This window comes from Haemaphysalis longicornis, unplaced genomic scaffold (assembly GCF_048455015.1).
Source record: "Haemaphysalis longicornis isolate Haplotype H1 unplaced genomic scaffold, Haemaphysalis longicornis Haplotype H1 scaffold_7, whole genome shotgun sequence".
Classification (NCBI taxonomy): domain Eukaryota; kingdom Metazoa; phylum Arthropoda; class Arachnida; order Ixodida; family Ixodidae; genus Haemaphysalis; species Haemaphysalis longicornis.
The window spans coordinates 165229329-165252405 of NW_027526422.1; the positions used below are offsets into that span (position 1 = coordinate 165229329).

General features: G+C 46.5%; 1 protein-coding gene across 1 annotated transcript in view; it reads right to left on the reverse strand.

Moving 5' to 3' along the window:
* Nucleotides 1-23077, reverse strand: part of LOC144145437 (arylsulfatase B-like) — a 52163-nt gene that overhangs the window by 12612 nt on the left and 16474 nt on the right. The window contains exons 6-8 of the mRNA XM_077677057.1: nt 18794-18919; nt 17014-17137; nt 2776-3069 (exon numbers count right to left, since the gene is read on the reverse strand). Of these exons, the coding sequence (XP_077533183.1) occupies nt 2776-3069; nt 17014-17137; nt 18794-18919 (544 nt within the window). The remainder of the gene's footprint in view (nt 1-2775; nt 3070-17013; nt 17138-18793; nt 18920-23077) is intronic.

The following is a 23077-nucleotide window of genomic DNA, read 5'->3' on the forward strand; positions in this document are numbered from 1 at the left end:
ATTTTTGTGTAAAGAAAGAGTCACTGAACGTATCACTGAACTTGGCCCACTATGTAACTTGATTTCCGCACACCAAGCGTAATCTCATCACTGTCGCAGATATGGTTCCGCAAGAGAAATTCCTAGAAGAATATATGCAAGTGAAGTTAGCTTCATAGTGTACACAGAGAGCGCCGGATAACTTACACTGTTTCTACAAACACATTTTTGGTACTACAAAATTTCGGTACTCCTTATACAGCGCATTCTACTCATTCTTCGCAAAGGCGATGTTATCCGGAAAATGACACTGTTTAAATCTCGACGTGGTGTGCTGTCGTTTATTACACCGCCGCGTGCCGGTACTCGAGAGCATCTACAATTTGTACACAATGTTAATTTATTTTTACAGTTTGGAATTGCCTACGTAGGGATCCTTTTCTTATTTTCTGCTAAAGACGTTTTTAATGAAGTGACATACACTAAGACGCACGATATTGCTTGCCAGAATTCAATGTCGTTTATTTTGCAATGGCGAAAGCGTGATGCGTCAGCTTCACCTAGGCTAATGGCGTTTGCACAGAAGAGAAGTTAATGTACTTGTTCTTGGGCTACAATCGGCCAAGAATATGCAGTAAAGTTGTTACTTGAAAGTGAACTGCGTCCCAAAAACTTGTGTTGTTACGCAATGTGCTATGATGGTAAAGTGAGAAGAAATACTGCCCCGTTGGTCCTGCTGAAATATTTCGTTTCAAGATTCATATGGCAGACGAGATGTATAATAGGTACATGTACTTCAACAACAATCGAGAACGTGAGTTTCGCCACCCCGATATTTTATGCAGATGGGAGTTCCCCATTCCATCCGTGTACGCAAGATTCTCCTCGGCCACTTTATTAGCCTGCGGCTATTAGATATCACCGCTGTAAATATCACCGCTGTCTCTCTGCATTTTGGTCGTAGCTATACCGGCACTTTTTGTTGAGAGGTACAGTTTGAGATTACTCCTGCTAATAACGCGAACCCTCTTAGCAAAAGAGATGGTGCACCTACGGGGAGAGGCCGTTCTCCCATAGCTGCGTAAGATGCAAGGTGCACAATTTTTGTGCACTCTCGTGGAACAGTAACTTGAATTTAGGCTATTACAGAAGTTTTGTGGTCTTGAAATGCCTAAAGATGGATAAACAATTCGTCGTTTGAAGTGAGTGCTATTTACTGCTCACCCCAAGATACTGGTGACTGACATGAACCATAAATAAGACCTTCCTGACTGGTCTTTGTGCAAATCTCTATGTACAGAAAAGAAAAGCAGCGATCAGCCTTTGAATTAGGCTTCTTATGGCAACGTAAAGCGCCATTTCTTCTTCGTGGTCCCTCTGATTACAAATGTTGCGCTTTTTAGAAGTCGCTCCATCTAGCGTTCATCCGGAATATGCGCTCGATGTGCAGTACAAACGGGCAAGACCCTCTAGATTTCACCACAGCTTGTTTCAGAGAAAATATGTATTGGCTCCCGTTAAACAACGTGCCCCTGTATGAGAATGACACCTTCTCGATGTGATGAGTGTGAGGTTTATAGCCGGAGACGAGAGGTGGAAGTGAACTTAGGCTGTCTCGTGCTGCATGAACTCTTCAAAAACACATCTACCCCTTCCGGATCTCAACACTATAAGTAATATTTGTGCACGATTTGAAAAAAAAAACACATGACTCATGCAAGGTAACACATTTATAAGGGTATTGTTGTGTGCCAAAGCAAAGGTTGCAATTCATTAGTATTGTGGCAAAAAGTGTTATTGGAACTTCTGGTTCATAAGAGGTGGAATAAATACACCCTTCGCAGAACACTTTGCTTGCGCCAGCCTAACTGCGTGTCTTCTTCCTTATTTGAATATTTCATGTGCAGAGAACTTTGTTCAGCGGATTCTCATTGTAGCTAGTCCACTGTTACTAATATCTAGCCACTGCCATTACGCGACGTGACGGACCTAAACAGAGCCCCGCGGCATCACGTACCAAAACATATGCTCTAAAAGGTACCCGCTTGTCCCTGGCTTTGACCTTCCGGCCAAACGTTGAGAGCATACTTGAACAACAGGATTATATAAGCAGTACAGTTCGAAACTCCTGGAACCGCTCGCACTGGTCATACATGTCCGGTTAGTAAGCGCAAAAGAAATTTCAGGAACATTTGAGGCAAAATATTCATTTAGTTATGAATGCTCGTTGGGTGGGTTTTTAGGATAGTAAGCGAAAAACGATTGTCCGCTAAAGATATATGGTAACGAAGCGATGAGAATGGCGGCGCAAGACTGCAGTTTGTGCGAAATGAAAGCAAAGACAAAAATCCGGCTCGTGCTGTCCCAGGCAGGAGGTGCGCAAGCACTGCGAAGGATAAAATCTAATTTGCATTGGACAAACCTCCGTTAAATTCATAAAGAGGGGAGGGAGGCAGGGAGCGAGGAGAAGAGCGTGAGGGGTGGTAGCAATGAGCGGATAACGGCGCCACAGCCCCTTTGGGGAATCACTGCTTCGCACTTGTGACAGCTTTGGAGTTGAGTGGAAAGGGCTTTAGGTTTTCTGCTTTTGTTGCCACATTTAGATTTGTTAACCAAGATGATCTCTATGCACGAGGTCATAATGCTATTTTTCTATTTGCCTCTACACTGCCACTTCGTGAAACAGGCCCGTCCTACGGCAAAATTCTTCTCAAGATTCAGAGTAACCAGTTGCTCATGCATAAGTAAGTACACATACGCCTGCATATATTATATTTGCAGGTGTGCAATGCTTACCCGCGGCGCTGTAAAGCGTTGGAAGCCAATCCGTGATGTGCATGAGCTGCTTGGACACTCGACGCCTCTTGGCGAGCAGCGGAGACCAGACAAAAGCCGGCACTCGAGTGCTGCCTTCCCAGAGAGCGAATTTTGCGCCGCGCAATGGCCAGTTGTAGCTTCGGGTTGCGTAAGGGCCAAATGGGGAGCCGCCATTGTCACTGGTGAACACCACAATTGTGTTGTCGAGCATACCCTCCTCGTGCAGTGCCTCCATCACCTCACCTACGGACTCGTCCAGTGTATCCATTATTGCTGAAAACAGGAAACACCGCGCCGTATAATTTACTTTTCAGCAAGCATAAGCTGCAAGCTTATGCATTGCAAGGCTTTCAGTATCAGGCCAACGTCCGCCAAGACCCAATCTCTCACATTAGCAGACGTACGGACATTGAATACGCGACTTCCCCAGATGAAGTTTCTTTTAAGACGCAGAGGCCGCTTGTGCCGCTGAGCTATGTATCACTGAACGCAACGTTCAAAATCACAGCGGTGTTCACCCTAGATTTATTTTTTTTTTCATTTTTGTGATAATGTCAGTTGGGTGGGCTACTAACCCACGACAATGCTTGTTCCGATACATCATTTTTTTCGAAAAGACACCACCAATTCCTCAATAGAAGTAATAGGAGCGAGGCGTAGGTGCCTGAAATTTTGTATTTATCCTCTGTTACCCTCGTAAGAATATAAAAGGCTGGACATACGGCAGTCTCAGTTATCTCCAACCAGGAGAAGAAACCATACGCAAAAAACGCCTATGAGAAATGACTTTGATACGCATCTACTTTGCCACCTACTGACTCAGTTTCAACGCATGTAAGTGCGTGACAAACAAGTTCACAGAATATATCGGGGACTCTGCAGAGAAGCGGGGAAGAGATTTTTTTAAAGGTACACACGGAGGGTGTTTCCGGTTAAGCCAACTGCTTAGGGCCCCTAAAAATTGGTAATCGTAAACAAAAGTAACATAAGGTCTTGCGGATATATACCAAAATACCGTTTGGGCTGGTCTGATATCTCTTTCAACTTTATCCAAAAGTTTCGACCTTGGAGTATAAGGATCGCATGATCTCGATTTATTGATTTTATTTGCACAGGTGCAATGCGAACGAAAAGCTGGCGAATGTCGTGTAGGCGCCTTGGTTGTAAAAACCCTTCTACAAAGAAGAAACTTTGAGGTAGCTAATTTTTAGCGCGACAGAAATAGTCGTTTTCTTGCGGCTAATATATTTCAAATATACATTGCATTAGCACTTGAAGACAAGGCGCATGAAGGAAGAGTCATTTACAAATCAAGTACGAACCGAGGAACGCATGACCGAATATACCGGTGCCGTAAATTGGCAGCAGCCCCGGAAAGGAGACGAGCATGCGGAGTAGAGATGCCGGGAGCGAGGACGCCTGTCCAACTGCGATATGTGGCCGTGTCCTCACTCGCGTGCTTGCCTTGTCGCCATGCCGCAAAGGCCCTGCAAGCCCTGCAAGTACTCCCGCCGCCACAGATGAATGTCTTGGTCGTGATGAGAGCTATGCGGCGCGTTTGTTGATTGCAGCGGCAGCCAGTGCTAGCGTGGGAAACGTGTGCATGCTCTCGAAAGGCATGCCGTTGAGTTGATTGTAAGTTCTCGAAGAAAACTAGCGCACAGAAATGAAGACAAAAATAATAATAAGGCACCTAATTTGTGATAGCACTATATTAGGTTGCGTTTATGGTACAGGGGCTCAGGAATTGAACAATGAGCTGTCCGCCAAGGACACGCCTTTATTGGACGCAGCCATGACTGAGTCACTTCGCTAATTCGGGGCTTGTAGCAAACAATGAATATACCAGCAGAATTCATCCTCAATGATATATAATACCTTCGGTGCGTGGGTAGGAATAATTACTGGCATAATTGTAGTATTCACAAAATTAAGAAATTAGGCAGCTCTGACCATTCTATAGGCCAGTTGCCTTGGCAACAAAGTTGGCGGTCCGCTTCTTTGTGTTTCTTTACTCAGTTAACTCAGTGCCTGTGGAAATCTCTCGAGCGGGTACCCCTGAACCCGATTTTGGGTAGGACCCAGGTGTCCATCGTTACTTCCTCGAGTTGCTGCATCGCATATGCACAACTATGTCGACCGTGCGACGCCGACACAGACGAGGAGCGGCCGCTCGTGTGCGTCGGCCACGCAGTGGCCGCAGTTATCCCGCGCCGCATTGCGAAGAGTTGTTTTCGGGGCCCTGCACCATGGCGACAGGGCAGGCATGCGAATGAGGACACGGCCGCATGTCGCCGTGGGACACGCACCCTTGCTCCCGACATCTCTACTGCGCATGCCCGTCTTTTTCGAGGTCACTGCTGGTAACAAGACCGCAATCCTCGGCCCATGTCTATGACTGCATGGCCATTTGTCTATGACTGTATGTAAGCGAAACGCTCATGCGAAAAAAATCACCAGTGGCTTAGCTCGGCTTTGCCAGGGCTTACGTAGCGTGCATGTTCAGCTGGCTATTCTTAGCTTTACTGCTTGCCTAGGATTAGCTTGATTATCATGCTTACTGGTGCTTCAGTGACACACACACACGGTACACGCATTATGTGACACATCTATATTTATCAAGCGGCTCCAGTGGAGCGTCACCAATCGCCCCAGAGCTAAGCTGGTTCCACAGGCGCACGCCAGCGGTGTTGCTGCGATGCACGAGCCATCGGTTCCACACCGGGCCACCCCTCGCATGATACTCAAGTGGACCTGGCCGCCACGTGCGGAACAGAGGTCGGCGAAGACGCTGGGCACGTGGGGTGTGTGAGAGACGCCGGGCAGCAAGCAATGCTCTGTTCGCCGTGTGACGTCACTGCTCCTCGCACATACACAGCAGGGCTCTCCAGGAGCCACGCGAAACTGCTCAACCTCGGCCAGTGTAGCTCATGCTACAAAAGAAATTTTCTTGATTTTTAAATCTTCATACAACACGACGGAGCTATAAAGAAATAAGCCAATATATCTCCCATGAATAATTCACTCCTGTGTCAACGGCTCATAAAAAATAGGTCAATCCCTAACTCATATCATCGTTTTAGTGCACAGCGCTTAGGTACCCGAGGAGCATTTCTTTATTTTTCGCCGCCGATTTTCTAACCATCGGAGAAGGCTGCTGGAGATTCCCCTGCTACGTCTTGCACTGCCTTTACTGTACCGGTGCTTTTGTCATTTGGGGGTACTAGGCTGGGCCGATGCCATAGGGATGTGTGCAACGCCATCCACTCCTTCATTTCGGAGACAGCTCGTCTGCAGTGTTAAAAACATTCCGATTAGGCTGACTTTTACTATAGTTTTCCTATTCTTCTCTCTATGGTTTTTTTTCTCGTGTTTTCTCACTCTCTCTCTCTCTCATTAACCTAGACCAAATTCTTTCTTCTGCTCCATTACTTTGCCTCGCATGATTGTTTGTAATGAAAACATAACTCTTCTTGGCCAATCCCCCTAAGTGGGTATGCGCCATTTTTCGGGCCACCACCACCGCTACTGTGGTCTGACGTCGACACTGACCTTGTAACCCAGTGAACAAACAAAGAATCGAAGACCGCATAAAAATGGTGGAGGAAAAAGTGGCAAACGTTTTAGGGAGGCGGCGGTATGCCGAATCAATGCGACCCCGGCGGCGATGCATGGCGAAAGTGTGATAGAGAGAGAAACAAAATTTCGTTTTCAGCAAAAGTGAAGAGAAATATCGCTGTTAGAGAGCTTCAATGGGTGCCTTCGTCCAGGCTCCCACTGGTGACCTTCTCGCTGAATTCCAGCAAACCACGTTGCTCTTCCCTGGTCTTCTGGGCGGCCAGCCACTCTTCATGGTAGTATTTGTCTAACGTGTGTATAAATGGGGCGCTCCCGTCACATTATGTTGTTGATTAGGGATGACACTGCAGCAGCGGCACATGGGAAGTGTATCTATATATCTTCCTACATTGCATGAGGTAAATCTTCCTACATTGCATGAGGTGTAATCTAGCCGGTGGGTGCAGCGTATCGGCTTGCGCTGGCCTGAATGTGTTCTGGTGGTGTCTTTCAAGCTGTTGATGCGGCAGCGGGTCGTGCTTTCGCCACCACTCCTGGGTGGCCGGCAGTGTGTTTCTCGGGCAAGTGCATCGTGACCACGAATCCAATATATCTTCACAGTGTCTTGGATATATCTGGAGATATGCGCCGGTATTAGTGCGGTGCGCCCTGATGCTATAATTCGGCAGGCTTTCTTGCCGTCTGTGTAGAAATTTAGGGGTTTGGCTGGCGCCAACCAGGCTCACTGAGAGAGATATCTTATCATCATTCTCATCTTCTTCAGCCTGTTTACACCCACTGCAGGGAAAATGTCTCTCCCATAGAACTCTATTTATCCAGTTCCTGTTAGGGAGGTACGTATGCTTGCTCAAAAGTTACAATCACCGTCAAAGAAGCTCCCTTCATTTTTGGCGCTATAATGTTAAATGCGGGTGCAGCAATAAATAGCTGCGTCAGAGTGGCAGGATGGACGATGCGCTAGACTTTGTGGAAAACTCGTTTGCACGTTTCTCGAGCGGCCGGTGCATGCACACTCTCGCTGTTGGTTGTGTTGCGGAATCCAGGTTCGGGAATCCATCTTGCCACCGTAACTGGTGTCCGGAGACGTTGATTAAGAGAGCTATGCGTGCCGAGAAAGAAGAAATAATTTTTATACGAGTAGTCACATGATGAGTGCAAGTTTGGATTCTGTGTCTCGAATGAATCGCACAGACAGAAACACCGCCTTTTTGTTCAAGCAAAATTTCCTAGAGTTCTCTTAGGGAATTCAACTCCCAAAATCTCGTCCAATCACTGACCGACAAACTGATGCACATAGGCTCCGGCATCGCTCGAAGCAGTTCTGGTTGCGTGCCCACGTGACCAGGAGAGAGAGGATGTGTGGACGCAGCTCAGACGGCGAGACCTTTTGTCCAAGCGCAAGTCGCACCTGCGTGCCTGACTCATAACGCTCGCCCATTACCGATTTCATTGCCGTGTAGCCGAAGTCGTCTACTTTGTTGTCTTCAGTCAATTAGAGTGGCACGTGCGGGGATGGCACGGGGATGACGAGCAGTTGTATACAAGGCAGATGCAACGAGGTCTTCGTGGTGCCGACGCGCTGGGAAATGACCCCTTTAGCTTCGCGTGCCGTCGTGCACTCATTAATGACGTGTTCACTTCCTGAGACGCTGTTCGCCGTGCCGGCGCAGAAGATCACCTTTGCGGGCATTTGCGCGCCAGGTTCAAACGCGATTTACTACAGCAATATCAGCTGCGGAGGCCCACTTCTAGATAATGGCAGAGTATACATACAGCGCGCACAGCCGTGAGTTTGCTCATCCTCACACTTTCTGAGACGCATCAGGTATTTGCTATGGCCGAGAAAACTGCAGTTCGCACAGCGCACAATTTTGGCAATAGGAAGTATAGTAATCTTCACCATTTTTTTACGTATACAGTAAGATGACAACATCAACGAACGCTTGCTTTCTCCAAGGTGAATCTTTTCTTAAACAAATAGTGCAACATTTGCCAACCCCGGACTATCCCGCTATCAGTGCGACGGACAAGGTCTTTTGGCATTTACAGGTGACAGCCAAATGACTTCATACCATCAAAGGCTGCGAAAGAAATCACCCTCTTCTGTGGACGTTTTCCGCTGCTAAAGGTAAGTTATTTAGACGAATATGCTTTAGAGGTGTTCGTTCGTCATAAACATTGTAGAATCTACACAATGCCCTAAAACATGAACCTATTTCCGCTGCGAAAATTTATGATTCATTATTGCTTACGCCTGATAGTATTAGAGTTTAAAAAAAGAAGTATTTATATTCGAGAGAAGGGGTTGCCTTAAAAATCGAGTAAGCACTTATGACGCATGCTGTACGAAAACCTGGAAAATACCATATGGATGAGCTGACTGCGCAAAACAAATTCCAAAATTCAATTTCCTCTTGTACTACATTCATCCTGACTTAGCCAAGTACGTGTTCGTGTTTCTGTGCATAATTGTTACGTTGGTTTTCATTGCCTTCTTGTGTGAAATTGTCGTTTTGATGTTGCATTCTTTTCCTCTTTTTTTGCCTTCCTTAAATTTCGGATATATTTCTTGGTCACACATATTCTGCTTACCTCATTCCACACTTTTGCTTTGTCTATATACGGGGCACAGGCCTTTCCCAAGACCTGAAAAGGCTTTGCAAACCTATTTTTTCAACAAAGCCCCGAGATGTGGCAACAAATTTACTCTGACTGTGACTCTGAAACTAGTCGGAACATCCATACAAATGTGGCAAGAAAGCTGCAAAATCGACGGTAAGTATTGATTCCAGAGAACTGTGCTGTTGTTTCCTAACTTCGGTGTGCCAGCTCTTGCTCTCATGGGCCAAAGAGAGAACTCGTCCTTGGGTTTCGATGCTCTAAGAAGTACGTACGCAATTTACAGGGGTGAGGTGAGTAAGGGTTACAAAGACAGTGCAGTAGGCGAAACGGGAACGGAGCACAGTTTTCTCCTGGGCATTTTACTCTATTGTTTGACGCAATATGAGCAAGAACAGGTACGTTCGAGAGTTGTGAAACATCACGAGCTAAACGTTTGTGTAGGTTTCAAGTCATACAACATGTTAGGTCGTATGAGTTTACGGCTATCTTATTACTGAATCATATTAGATTGTAGCCAACAGTAAGGTTGGAATTCCAAAGCACAGACGTGTTCTTGCTCGAAATGAGCTTTGAGCCTTAACGAGTAGAACTCAGAAGGTTTAACTTGATGGCGCCTTTTTTGCGTACTTTGCCGCTTACCGAGTATAGAAAATCAGTTTATTGAGCGAGCAATAGATTAAAATTGTGCGCAAAATTTATACGTTAACCCTCGTCGCTCTCTAACAAGAGAAGGATCACGTGTAGAGACTTGCAATTGAAACGCTGGTGCCGCTGCCCGGCAGACGATATGTCAACGCACGGATTGCCAGTGGCGTCGGCTGGCATTATGCTGGAAAACTGTCGCCACTGCTTGAACGCGTGATATAATCGTATCACCCGCCAGTAAAGGGCAGCAATCTAGAAAGGAATGAAATTACGGAGATGAAATGACAGAACCACTGCACTTTAAACAGGGACGGGCTGTCACGATCAATAAGACGGCGTGGGAGCTAAGAAAGGTTTGCGCGGTTGAAGAAGGGCGGGTGACAAACGCCGCGTTGCAGATTTTTGAAGCAGAAGCAAGGTGTGCGCATCTCGCTGAGAGTACGATTCGTGAGTGAGAGGGGCGACATACTCAGTACACGTAGCCATCCATAATAAATGTTTTCTTAATATATATATATATATATATATATATATATATATATATATATATATATATATATATATATATATATATATACATATATATATATATATATTATATATATATATATATATATATATATATTTATATATATATATATATATATATATATATATATATATACATATATATATATATATATATATATATACATATATATATATATATATATTATATATATATAAATACATATTATATTATATATTGTGTACCTATAACAAAAAATAAATACGTCATTCGCTCAATCAAAGATTTCATTGAATAATTGTTTGATCGATGTTGCTTACTACTTACTAATTTAAATAAACTAGGTCGAGGATGAGTACCCAGGTCATTACCCAAAAAACTATCACACGTTAAGCCTGAATACTAACATTTGCAATACCCGCAATACGTAATCTCAGTGAGCACTACGTTGCTTTTCGTGAAGCCTTGACTTATGGCACAGTATTTCACCTTCGACAAGCTAGGTTTTGCGATCGCCGGAGCGATCTGACGCACCTCGCATCGGCTCCGCAAGTTATAATCAATATTGCAGTGCTAATCGATTTCTCCAAAGAACATCACCATTCGACGCAGATTTGTCGGGGGCACCGATTGATACCATTTTCGGTCAGGTGCAGTGAACATTTACTATTTATAGGTGTTCAATGGATTCCGGCGTGGCCGCCGAGTACGGCCGGCCGCCGAGTACGAGTACGGCCCCAGGCGTGCCGGCAGCGGCCGCCGAGCTTCGAAGATGACTTCTACCACCATCGAAACGGCTGCCATGGACACCGGCAGCATCCCAATCAACGTAGAAGACCCTCAAACCTCGAACGTGCAACTTGACCACAACACCGGCCGCACGACCGTTGCCGTCCGAGGCACCGAACTCCTACCGACGGACACCATTTGTTGGCAAGCCGCCAACAGACGCCTTCGTCTGCGAGCCTCAACCACGACCAATCGTGAGCCCACTACCATCCGCGAGGAACCCACAACCAATCGCGCTGCATACGTGAGGAGAATAGCTGCACGTATTAGTAAAGCAGCCCGCATGCCCCGATCACTGCCGAGAGAAGAGAGCAAGATAGTGTTGCGACCACGTGGCGGTCACAATGTCGCCCGCACCGAAGCATCGAGAATTACGGCGGCCGTTTTCGCGGCGACAGGAACAACGCTACACGAATCCAAAGAAGACACTATCTGCACTAACGCGGCTCAAAATATCATCGTGGTTAGCACCCCAGATGAAACCAGGGCCAACAAATACTCTGGCGTACGACGTCTTTGCGTCGGCGAAAGGGAACACGAGGTGAGTGCCTATCTATCGGCACCAAATGGCACAGCCAAGGAAATCATTCGTGGAATAGCAGTAACGGACACGCACCAAGACCTACAAGGGAATATTATGAACGAGGCCAACCCACTGGCGCTGGACGCGCACAGAATTGGCAATACGACCACCGTAATCGTAGTGTTCGAAGGAACCAGAGTACCGAACTACATTAGGTACGGCGCAATTATAGTCAAATGCAGTCTGTACCGCCATCACTATGAAGTGTGCCGATGTTGCGGCGAGATAGGTCACCGCACGGACGTATGCCCCTTCCCGGACGCTAAAGTGTGCTACGCATGCAATGCGCCAAATCCAGGCCCCGACCACGACAATGAATGTAAGCCACGCTGTAAGCTTTGCAACGGTCCCTATCCCACCAGTGTGACGGGATGCAAGAACCGGTACAAGATCCCATACGTCTTCACGCGCAACCGGTTGGAGCGAAAGCACGTGGAACAGCAACAGCTGCCATCAGGCTTAGCGGACTTCCCGAAGCTGCAACCGCAAACGCGGGAACACGCGCGCGCGCAAGTGCAGACGCAATCGCAGGCGCGGGAACCAGCTGCGGGCAGACGCAGTCGCCCACGTCATCGCAGCAGCAGCCGCCGACGCTCCACCAGCCAACGCCGCAGCGCCAGCTGCAGCGCTGGTCGTAAAGGTCAAGCGGCGCGCTCGAAAGAACGCGTGGCGTGGGCTGATGTAGCCAAACCGCAAGCTCCCAAGCAACCGGTCACACCTAAGCAAGCGCCAGCTAAGCCACAGCGCAGCCCAGAAATGATTGCACTATTGAATGAAAACGAACGATTGAAACAACGAGTCGCGAGCAGGACGCACGTAACATCGAAATGAATAGAAAGCTGGACCAATTGATTGCTCTCCAACAACGACCACAACCATCCGCGCAAGAAGCACCCGCCGAAAAGATGGCAGAGGAGGAATCGGTAACGAACGAGCCCGAACCCCAAGTCAAAAGGCGGACCACTGATGCACCTAAAGACAACAAGCGGAAGACGGCCCTCTAACGACTCGAAGAGCGCTTCAATAGACATGAAGAATCAACCAACAGACGCATAGCAGCACTCGAACCTACCACGGCGAACATCAACGCTCGCCACATGAAACTTGAACAGACGTGTCAAGCCATGCAGAATAGCATCCAGGCAATACAAGAAACACTAGTGCAAATGCAAGCGGCCATCGCAAGACTTGGCCCTGGATCGCACCACCTGCAATCTAACCAACGCCCAACATTGCCAGAGCTGCATTAGCCCCTAACCGAGAACTAGTGGTCTGGCAGTGGAGCTCAAACGGATTTCAACGCAAGCAAGCCTCGCTACAACAATACATCAGACAACTCCCTCGCCAAGCGGATGTCATCCTACTACAGGAGACGCATAGTAAAACCCAACACTGCCGAGATACCGCTCCCACGCCAGCCCACCTAACTCAAGAACCGTCGGGAAATGAGCCAGCCCAGGAGTGTGCACTCTGGTGAGGAAATGGAATCACTTACATTGAACACGCATTTCTAAATAACAGCGCCATCGAACACTGTGCAGTGGAAATCGTCACTGGCAGAAAGAAGGAGACCACCTTCGTAGTCAACATATATAGCAACCCCAAGCACTACCAACAGAAATTCACAACCCTCATACATAAGACGAACCAACTGGTCAAGGATAACACTACACTCCTATGTGGCGACTTCAACGCTCCCCACACTGAGTGGGGTTACCTCAAAACAAATGTCAAAGGACGCAGCCTACTCGAGGACGCCACGGACGCTGGTTACCAACTGCTCAACGATCCAGCAGCGTACACCCGACATGGCTCGTCCGTACAACGTGACACAAACCCCCATTTAACCTTCTGTAGAGCGGCCGGCAACGCGGCCGGGACGAAATGGAGAAACACCGGTGAGACACTCGACAGTGACCACTGCATCCTGGAAACCACTATACCATTACAATCCAAGGCGCCGACACCTAGAACGCAAGACATAACAGCCTGGAACGCCTACCGTAAGGCCCTAGAAGATATCCCAGAGCACATAGAAGGCATCGAGAAATGGACACAAGCCCTCAACGAGGCAGCCCGATCAGCCACCACCGAAGTTGAGCTAGATGACTCCACCCCTCAAGCCGACAGTCGACTCGCGCATCTCCTTGAAGCAAGGAACTCCACACAGAACAGATGGAGGAAACAACGCAACAACCGAAAGCTTCGCAAGAAAGTGGCGCTGCTCAATCGAGAGATAGAGAAGCACTGCGTCGTCCTCTGCCGCCAACAGTGGCATGCGGTTTGCCAAGAGGCTGATGGGCAGATACATAAGAGCCGCACCTGGAAGCTACTCCGCCACTTACTTGATGAAACTAAAGCCAAGGGGACGCAACGCCACATCCTTGCCCGCACCCTACACAAAGCCCAGCAGGAACTTGGCGATTCAGAAGTCCGCCGACGTCTGAACGAAAGGTACCTGCCCTCTACCCCCCCTGAACCCCTTCCAAACTACATGGGAGCGGTCAACACCCATCTCGACAGATACATTGAGGAATGGGAGGTTAGGGCGGTGCTACAGACGATCAACTGCAGATTGGCGGCAGGGCCTGACAAAACTACGAATAAAGCACTTCGCAACCTGAACGACGGGGCCATTTCCGCCCTCACAGGATTCTACAACGAGTGCTGGCGCTAAGGCCGGTTTCCCAAGCGCTGGAAAGATGCGAAAACGGTGTTCATCCCCAAGCCGGGTAAGCCCCTCCACATCGACCATTTACGCCCAATCTCACTCACAGCCTGCGTGGGCAAAGTCCTAGGGCATGCACTGCTCAAACGGTGGCAATCATACCTTGAGGACGAGGAGCTATACCAAACACGATCCTGGGTTTCCGAGCAAAGCTAAGCACCCAAGACGTCATGCTGCTACTCAAACAAGAAGTAATTGACCAGACAACTTACTCCCTAGACAACCGAGCGGTTCTGGTCCTAGACCTACAGAGTGCTTTCGACCGAATCAATCATTCAGCCATTCTCAAACAAGCATCCCGCCTCAATATGGGTCAGAGAACCTTTAGGTATATCCAAGACTTCCTTACCGACCGATCGACAACGATCAACGTCGGAGACATACAACTCCCCCCCAAGTCATTGGACGGCATGGGGACACCGCAGGAATCGGTGATATCCCCCATGCTGTTTAATTTGGTAATGATCGAAGTGGCCAACAAGCTCGCCAGCCTCCCGGACGTCAAGCAAACCACCTACGCTGGCGATATTACTCTTGGATGACGGGAGGCAGCGATGGCCACATTGAGACCACGCTACAGCAAGCGATCGAAGCAATTGAGGACCAACGCAGGTAACGGGACTAATCTGCTCTCCTACAAAGTCGTTGCTTCTCATCCTACCACTCCATGGAAGACGCAAAAGTACCCCTACCACCTCAAGCATCACCCTTCGGACAAGGGACTGTACAGTTATCCCACAAGTCAAAATTATGCGTGTCCTCGGCCTCCACATAGACGCGCTCAGGCATAATGAACTCACCATCAGTAAGTTGCAAACCAAGGTAGCGACTGCCATCCGAGTAATACGAAGGGTGTCCACCTGACATGCAGGCATGAAAGAGGCAAGCCTCCTCCGACTTGTTCAGTCATTTGCAATCAGCCACATCGCTTAAGTTGCGGCTTTTCACAACTGGACAACGACTGAACGCCAAAAGCTCGACGCGATCATCCGCAAGGCATACAAAGCGGCACTCGGACTGTATATGCATACCAGCACAGACAAGCTCTTCGAATTGGGAGTTCATAACACACTAAACGAAATAGCTGAAGCTCAGCGCATTGCGCAGCTCGCAAGACTATCGCAGACAAGAACGGGACGTTCTATCCTACAACGCCTTGGATATCAAGGTCAAGAACTACAAGACAGCAAAGAACGTGCCTTGCTCCCACGAGACCTGCTCCATAACCTCCACGTGCCACCAATCCCTCGCCACATGCACCCTGAACACAACCAAGAACGAAGGCTCGCCAGAGCGAAGGCACTCACGGCAACGCACGCTTCAGACACCGGAGCATACTACGTGGACGTGGCCAAATACCCGGACCAACTGAATACATATGCCGCAGCCGTAATAGCCGCTAACTCTGGAGCACTGTACACGGCAGGCAGCGTCAAGGCAAAGAACACGGACCACGCCTAAGAAATAGTGATCGCGCTGGCAGTCACAAATCGGAAAGGCACCACTGTGATCACTGACTCATGAACAGCGATCACACATTATGCCACCAATAGTGTCTCTCCCGGTGCTGTGAGGGTGTGCGGGGCCCTACATCCAAGAAGAACATCGGTGACTATAAAGTGGTTCTCGGCGCACGCTGGCCCTCTGAGCACGGGCGAAAACAGCAATGAGGACGCGGACCGTGCAGCGCACGCGCTCACCAGCCGTGACGCGAGCCCGAGCCCCCAAATTGCGGCGCAAGAGCCCAACGAGACGATGCCACTCGCCACGCACAAGGACACCTTAGAATGGTACCGGACCGGCCGCCACACTTCCCCACCACCCCACCCTAATCTGACGAGGCAGGAAGCAGTTATGTTCAGACAGCTACAGACTAATGCGCTAATGACTCAGCTGTTAGCTAAACACATTTGCCCAGAGGTGTTCCCGGATGATGTGTGTGTGCTGTGCAAGAAGGATAGGGCCACGGCAGCCCATATCCTCTAGGACTGCAGAGTATATCCAAGTGAAGCTAGTACAGCCGAGACGTTCCCGCCGCACCTAACAAGTGCGGCTATGAGGAAGGACTACTAAACACAACATATGGCCGTCAAGCAGGTGTTGGACGCCCTCAAACGTCAGCGCACCGAAAGTGCCGTCTCCACCGGAGGCGTTGCATGAGTAGGTGACTGACAACGAGCGGCAGTCCGACACCACGTAAGACAGCGTCCAAGTTGCAGGACAAATAAAGATGTTTTCTCTCTCTCTCTCTCTCTCTCTCTCTCTCTCTCTCGCTCACCTTCGACAAGGCGGGAAAGAAACTACAGTACCTTGTCCGACGTAGTCCCTTTACTGAAATACCCGTCACTGATACAAGTAACAGCCACATAATAACAAGGGACAGGGTGTGTATGCCGAGCATGTTTCTAATATTGAGGTCTAACATTTTCTTCCCGTGGCCTTAATGTGTTTGCCCGACCCTTCGCTGACACCCAATTGCAAGTTTAAATCCCACAACATGGACATTGGCGACGGTGGCCATTTAGGCTCCTGTCGAGATTGGACTGACAGAAATGACAGAGAAGGGATGACAGCTATTTCTTTTTCCTAAAACACCCGACCGTCGTACACTTTTTTTTGGAAAAGAAGGTGTAAAATTAAACGAAGTATCTGCCAGCTTAAAAATGCATGCTAGTTGAGAGAGAAGCAAAAGACATTACTTTGCAAAACAGGCCCTCCCAATTTTATGAAACTTACTAAAACTACCTCAATCAATTTACTTACCCGCGTACAATACGCGCGCCTCTTCGCCAATGTACGAAAACTTTTCAATATTCTTGATTGGAGCAGCGAATTGAACATCCGAACCTGAGTGAGTTGCCTGGTGACTGAGGTACAGAAAAAGTGGCTGAAACGAAACGAAGGTGAATGCAATCATATAGTAGCAGAAAATGCGGACATAAAATGAATCGACTGTGGTGCTGATTAGGGAAAGATAACGTCAGTATACATTTTTCTATTAGTATATACGATGCATTAGCAAAATGTTTAATCACCGCCGGCGTGTCTATTGGGAAAGCTGGCTTTATGAGGATTTTAGCCTGAGATCACGGCAAAGATTGGTGTGCCCTGCGTAAACGACTTACGGGGATGTAGAACTGAAGGATGTCCCTTGTCCATTTCGAGCTGTTATAAAATTACATGCCATTAACGCAAGTGACGACGATAAAAAACCGCAGAGGTATTTCGTTTGAGCAGCACCAACGATGAACAGCATGGAACGAAATATGCAACGGATTCAAGAAAACTGTTCAATACAGAAAAAAATAACTCAGAAATGTGGCCTAATGGTAAAGACCAGAATATTTTTCTCAGGCGCTTTAGAATGGTGCGCTAAAACTTGACACATTCTTCACCGCCCGTTTTCGTGTAGGAGGGAAGATGCAAAAACGCCCTCGTGCTGACGTTTCGGTTCATGGTAAAGATCAACAGGTAAACAAAAGGCAATCAAATTCCTCCAGTGAAATGCTTGGAATCTAAACCGAGGTGCATCTTCGGAATGTCCAACGCCGATAATTTAATTTTTTTTCGTTTTTGCCGCTTATCGTTGCTCAGGAGCCGACACATCGATATAAAAATCAAAGGCGACGTGCTTCAATATTGAAGTATTTTCCCCTGCATACTTTTGCATATATATTGATCAGAGCCGGGTAAAGATTTGTGGTCAGCTAAGAATTTGTCCACTGCCCATCAGTTTATTACAAAATAAAAAAAAACATACGCATTTGATTGTAACAGGAAGTGTCTGGAAGTTGATTCCTAGTTTGCAAGTTACAGTTGTACTTTCGCTGAAATTCATCACAGCACACCACCACGTTTAGAATTCGGTAAAAATGTAGGTCACATAACTTTATTCAAAACCTAAGAACATCGATTTGATAATACGGAGCACTTAAAGAACGAGAATCAGTTTTATTTACTTCTTGTTGCAATTGCTATGAAGTGAGATTCAGAATGTACAAAACAGCTCCCAAATCATCAAGTTTACACTGCCGCGAAAAATAGGCATTCTTGCAAAGCGAAAGCTGACGAATAACTTTTCGTTAGCCCGTTTTGCAGTTGAGTTTGCCGTAATATTTTCTTTCGTAATAAATACAGACACTTGTACTATTCACCTGAAGTACTTTACCAAGCCTGCCCGCAACTCTCTCTACACCTCCTCAAGAAACGAGCACAAAAATGCTTATTTGGTCAATATTGTCAAACAACTACTGCACATGTTCTTAAAATCCCCTACAAATACCCCTACCTGAAAGGACCACGTATATAAACCGCAACCGCTGATTGAAACACACGTGGGAGACTTTAAAAGGCAGCCGTCCGATCAAACAAAGCAGATAACAATTGATAATATTAATTTGTTCACGAAACATCAATATGAGAAGAAAAAATTATTTTAGAAGAAAATGGAAACCAAATAAGGTGCAAGCCTTCTTGGGAATTGGGAATGCCGCTCAACATAGGCTAACAGACAACAGTAGCCCGCCAAAATACTCCTAAATACCTTGTTTTTGTTCCGATCTTTGATCACGGTTTTGGCGCGTTCTGTGAACAATGTTGTGGAGTAGTGGCCAGTTTCGTTCCATAAGGGCTCAGTGTTGTACCAAAAGTCAAGTCCCACGTGGCCGTTCTGATAGCACCCGGAGGCAGAAGTAAGAAAAGAACACATAACACCAACAGCAGTTTAACAAGCAAACACTAGGATAGGGTTGTACATTTCTCAGTGGGCAAGATAAGAATTTTGAAGAAAAAAGAAATTTTGAAATATTGGCTTTTCTGGGAAACTTAGAAACTAAAATGTTCTTATTCTTCGTTGCATGTGTGCTGGATATACGGGGAACCCAGGTTCGAGACGCAGGATTCTTAGTGAAGCAAATTAATGGAGCGAACATAGCGACGGCGCGAGCACAGCAGGTATTCAATTTTCACTAATCGTGAAGCATTCCCCATCTTCGCTGCTTTCACACACATATTTAGCATTTTTTTTCAGAATACCGGTTTCCACCGTTCTGGCAATTTTGCGTTTGATCCACAAAATATAAATACCAAAAATTGTTCATTTCATGTGTTTCAGGCACAAGTACAGGTTTTTCGCTAATACGGGCCGCAGCCTACACACATGGTATTCCAATGGAATACTCGGCTTGTTGTGCGCTGTCATTCTGTGAAAGAAAGGTCACAGGAACAGTTCATTACAAAAAATGCTTGTGATTGTCAGCGTCACTCGTTGGCTAAACTGCCTTTGAAACAATTTCTAAAGAAGGACAGACTGACAGAAGTGTAGTGTTGAATCAAAAAGAGCACAATAATAGGGAGAAGCACAAAAAAAAAATCGCCAAGAGAGCACTGTTCACAAAGTGTGCGGTTATTTTCATTTTCACACGACATAAAAGGAAAAAAAAATTGACTTGCAGGAGCAAATTTAGAACAAGCAATGCTTCAATTGAGCGCGTACATATAATATAAAAATTCCGCCAAGAATTTTGTCCCCTTGCGTCATTATCATCGACGGTTCCTTAAGATTGACTTGCTGAAGGCAAATACCTAAATTTGCCGGCGCCGTCGTAGCGCTAAACCGGATTCTTCATCCCGCTCTATTCAAGGTTGCTTTGCCAGCCGCTGTGCTGGTAATCACGATTGTTACAAATTGTTTCTGCGTGGCTGCTGGCTATTGTGTACAAGCAGGCTTTGTTCTCTCGGAGTTCCTCTACGAAGAACTGAAATGCATTGAACTTGGAGTACTAAGATTGAATTTTGAAATAATAGTGCTTGTCGGCCTCGCACTCTAACTGGCAGCAGCATGCGATGTTCTAGTTACCGGTGCTAAGCCATCAAGTGTGGAGGCAGTTAACTCCGTTTTGCTTAACCTAGCCGAAACGAACAATGCTTGTAACAATGCTTCAGTCTGTTCTTTCCGCCCAAGGCACTGCTATTCCTGGACCAACCACAACATACTCGTGGCTGATTGCGTATAGCACATTAACATTGAGTAGGGCTGAATAGGGTTTAGAGAGATTTTAAATCTTTTGTGACCATGTGGCTAGAAAAACGTTATTTCTTGGTTTTAAAAAAGCAGCTAAATTTAATATGCAATAAATTAGAGTTCATTGGGCTCATACTGTCTCAATTTGTCATTTAAAGGAGCTATGAAAACTGTTTTGCGAAATGAAATCTCGCAAATTTTGACACGCCTCTTTATGAGCCATACAGACCGCGCCTGTTCTATTTCCTTTACAGCGAGTTACCTATGTTTATTTTAGAAACCGCTGGCAGTTACATTATTATTCAGGAGGTCGCTGGCGCACAAACTTTCGTAAAATTGTCTTTGCTCTGAGTCCTGTCGCTCTTAATGAGGCGAATAAATAAACACCGGCCTTACCCCGATCATAAAAACTGTTCTTCTGGTGGAAAAAAAAAAGGTTCAAGTACACACCATCGACAGAAGCATTATTAATTACTATTGTGAGAGGAAAATTGAAAACGACAGATGTTCCAAAACAGCAGCAGGGAAACCTGATCTCAAATTCTAACACGACACTGTTGGGTAATTTCATATTTGGAATACCGTTTGTGCAACGACAAGCTGCTGTACGAAAAATCGTTTGACATGGCAGCAACGGTGGGAAACTTTTGGACGCAAAAACGTTCCATTATTATTACAGAGCAAAAAGAGTGACGTAATTACAAATTGTGTCCTAAAAGCAGCAACGCAGTCACCCTGCTTTATATCATATTCAAGAACAAAAAAAATTGAACCAAGTTACACTCAGTGTGAAATGTCATGTAAGGTGTCGGTTCGAACGTGTGCGCACACTCGCCCGACAGTGGCAGAGCCGTCGCTGCGCCAATTCTACGGTTTGCGCAAAAGAATAGACAACTTAGCGTCAGCAGCGTGAGGCTCCTTGCGCTCTCTCTCCACTAGCGGAAAGAGGAGGAGCACCCTGATGATGATGATGCTTAGTGGCTTCCCCTTTGTAACGGGGTGGCGTTGCACAGCGGACTTAGTCACAACGCCGCTGTACAATCACCTCGCCAAAAATTACAAACAAAATTAAAAATAATAATAATATCAAAGTAAAAAGAAAATAATTTTACGAAATTTTTGTGGTAGTCTGACTTCTTTGTTCACATGTCTTCCCAGATTTTTCTCTGCTCTTTTCCCACCAACATTCCAACCTTCTTTTACTAACCTCTACTGCTGTCCAAGTCACTTTTCCGCTAACCTTAAAGCCAAGGGCTTCCGGAAGCTGGATGGCTCAATCACTAATGACTGGACGGATACTTTTGCCCTCCGTTACAATATGTGGCATGGTTTCTGGCTCATTTCCGTTGCCTGCGCATAGTTCTTCCTGCACAGCCTCGCGGATAAGAGTTTTTGTCCGCAAGCATCCCGCCCGGGCTTCAAAAGGCAATGCACGCCCTTTGGTATTGAATAATTTTTCCCTTGGGATCGCCTACTTCCCGATCCTGTAGATATATAAGGACTTCTTCGCATCCGTCCTCTTTTTCCAGGTCGTTGTCTCTGTTTCTTTCACTTCATTTTTATTTTTTATTGCGTTGGTCGTTTCCCCTGCAATTCCAGGTTTTATATACTTTTTCCTGAGCCCTGTGGTTCTTTTCCTGCATTGCGTGTCTTTTCCACGCTTTTCATGTAAAGATACCGTAACACTTTCGCCGCCCATCTCTGATCATCCATATTCCTAAGTCGTTTTTCAAAACATATTTTGCTCTGTGCTTCTCTCACATGGAAGGATGCCCATCCCATGTCTCCCTGCACTGCCTCATTTGTTGTTTTGCTGTGTGCCCTTAATGCCAATCGACCTACCGCCGTCTGATTTACTTCTAGCCCTGATTGAATCTCTTATTTGACACACACTACTGCGTTTGAAAAGGTGAGTGCTGGTACCATTACTCCCTTCCAGATTCCTCTCACTACTTCATATCTGTCACTACTTCATACCCTTCAGCCAGCCCACTGCGCCCTCTATCGGTGGGTCTGTGAACCGGTTTATTCGAGCATTCCGCTGGACCGGGAACATTCTTTTACATCTGTGTGATGCCGACCGTGAGCAGACGCATGGAGAGGCTTAGGCCGAAACAGGTCCGCGGTTAAATTATTAACCTTGATTATGAAACCAATTATGGTCTCGTCCAAGCACAAAGCCCACGCATTCCAGTCCTCGTTCGGGCAAGGGTTCTTACTAGATGGAACAACTTTGAGCAAGTTCGGAAAAGATAAACGATACAAAATTCTGTATCCCCGCTCATATCTTAGTTGCCCTGGACTGTACTATTCAGCTTAAAGAATACGGACCCTGCTATCAACCAGGTAAGCGGATGAAAACACAGCAGCATTGCAAGTGGTTGCAGGCTGTTGTTAGACTAAGCATGTCGGCTGTGTTACCATGTTTTAAAAGAGAAAACTCCTCAATAGCTAGTGAATCTTCTTGGTTGTGCCATCAACGCTGACAAAAATAAAGGAATTTTAACTGGTATAGAAAAGGCGCCTCAAACATCATCCTGTATGTGTTGTGTCCGGCTGCATGTAGGTGGAATGTGACATAAGCTCGATATTTATACTCCTATATATTCTTATATTTATTACAATCGTTTCAGTAGGAGTTTTATTTATGACATTTTTATTTTTATTTATGACGGGCAACGCAACTATTATATTTTATAAACATATTTTTTGTTCTTCTTAGAGTGCCCTACAATTCAAGTAAGAAATCAACGCGTTTAAGCCGAAGGTTTTCTTCAGATAGAAACATATTTTAATTTTAAAGTG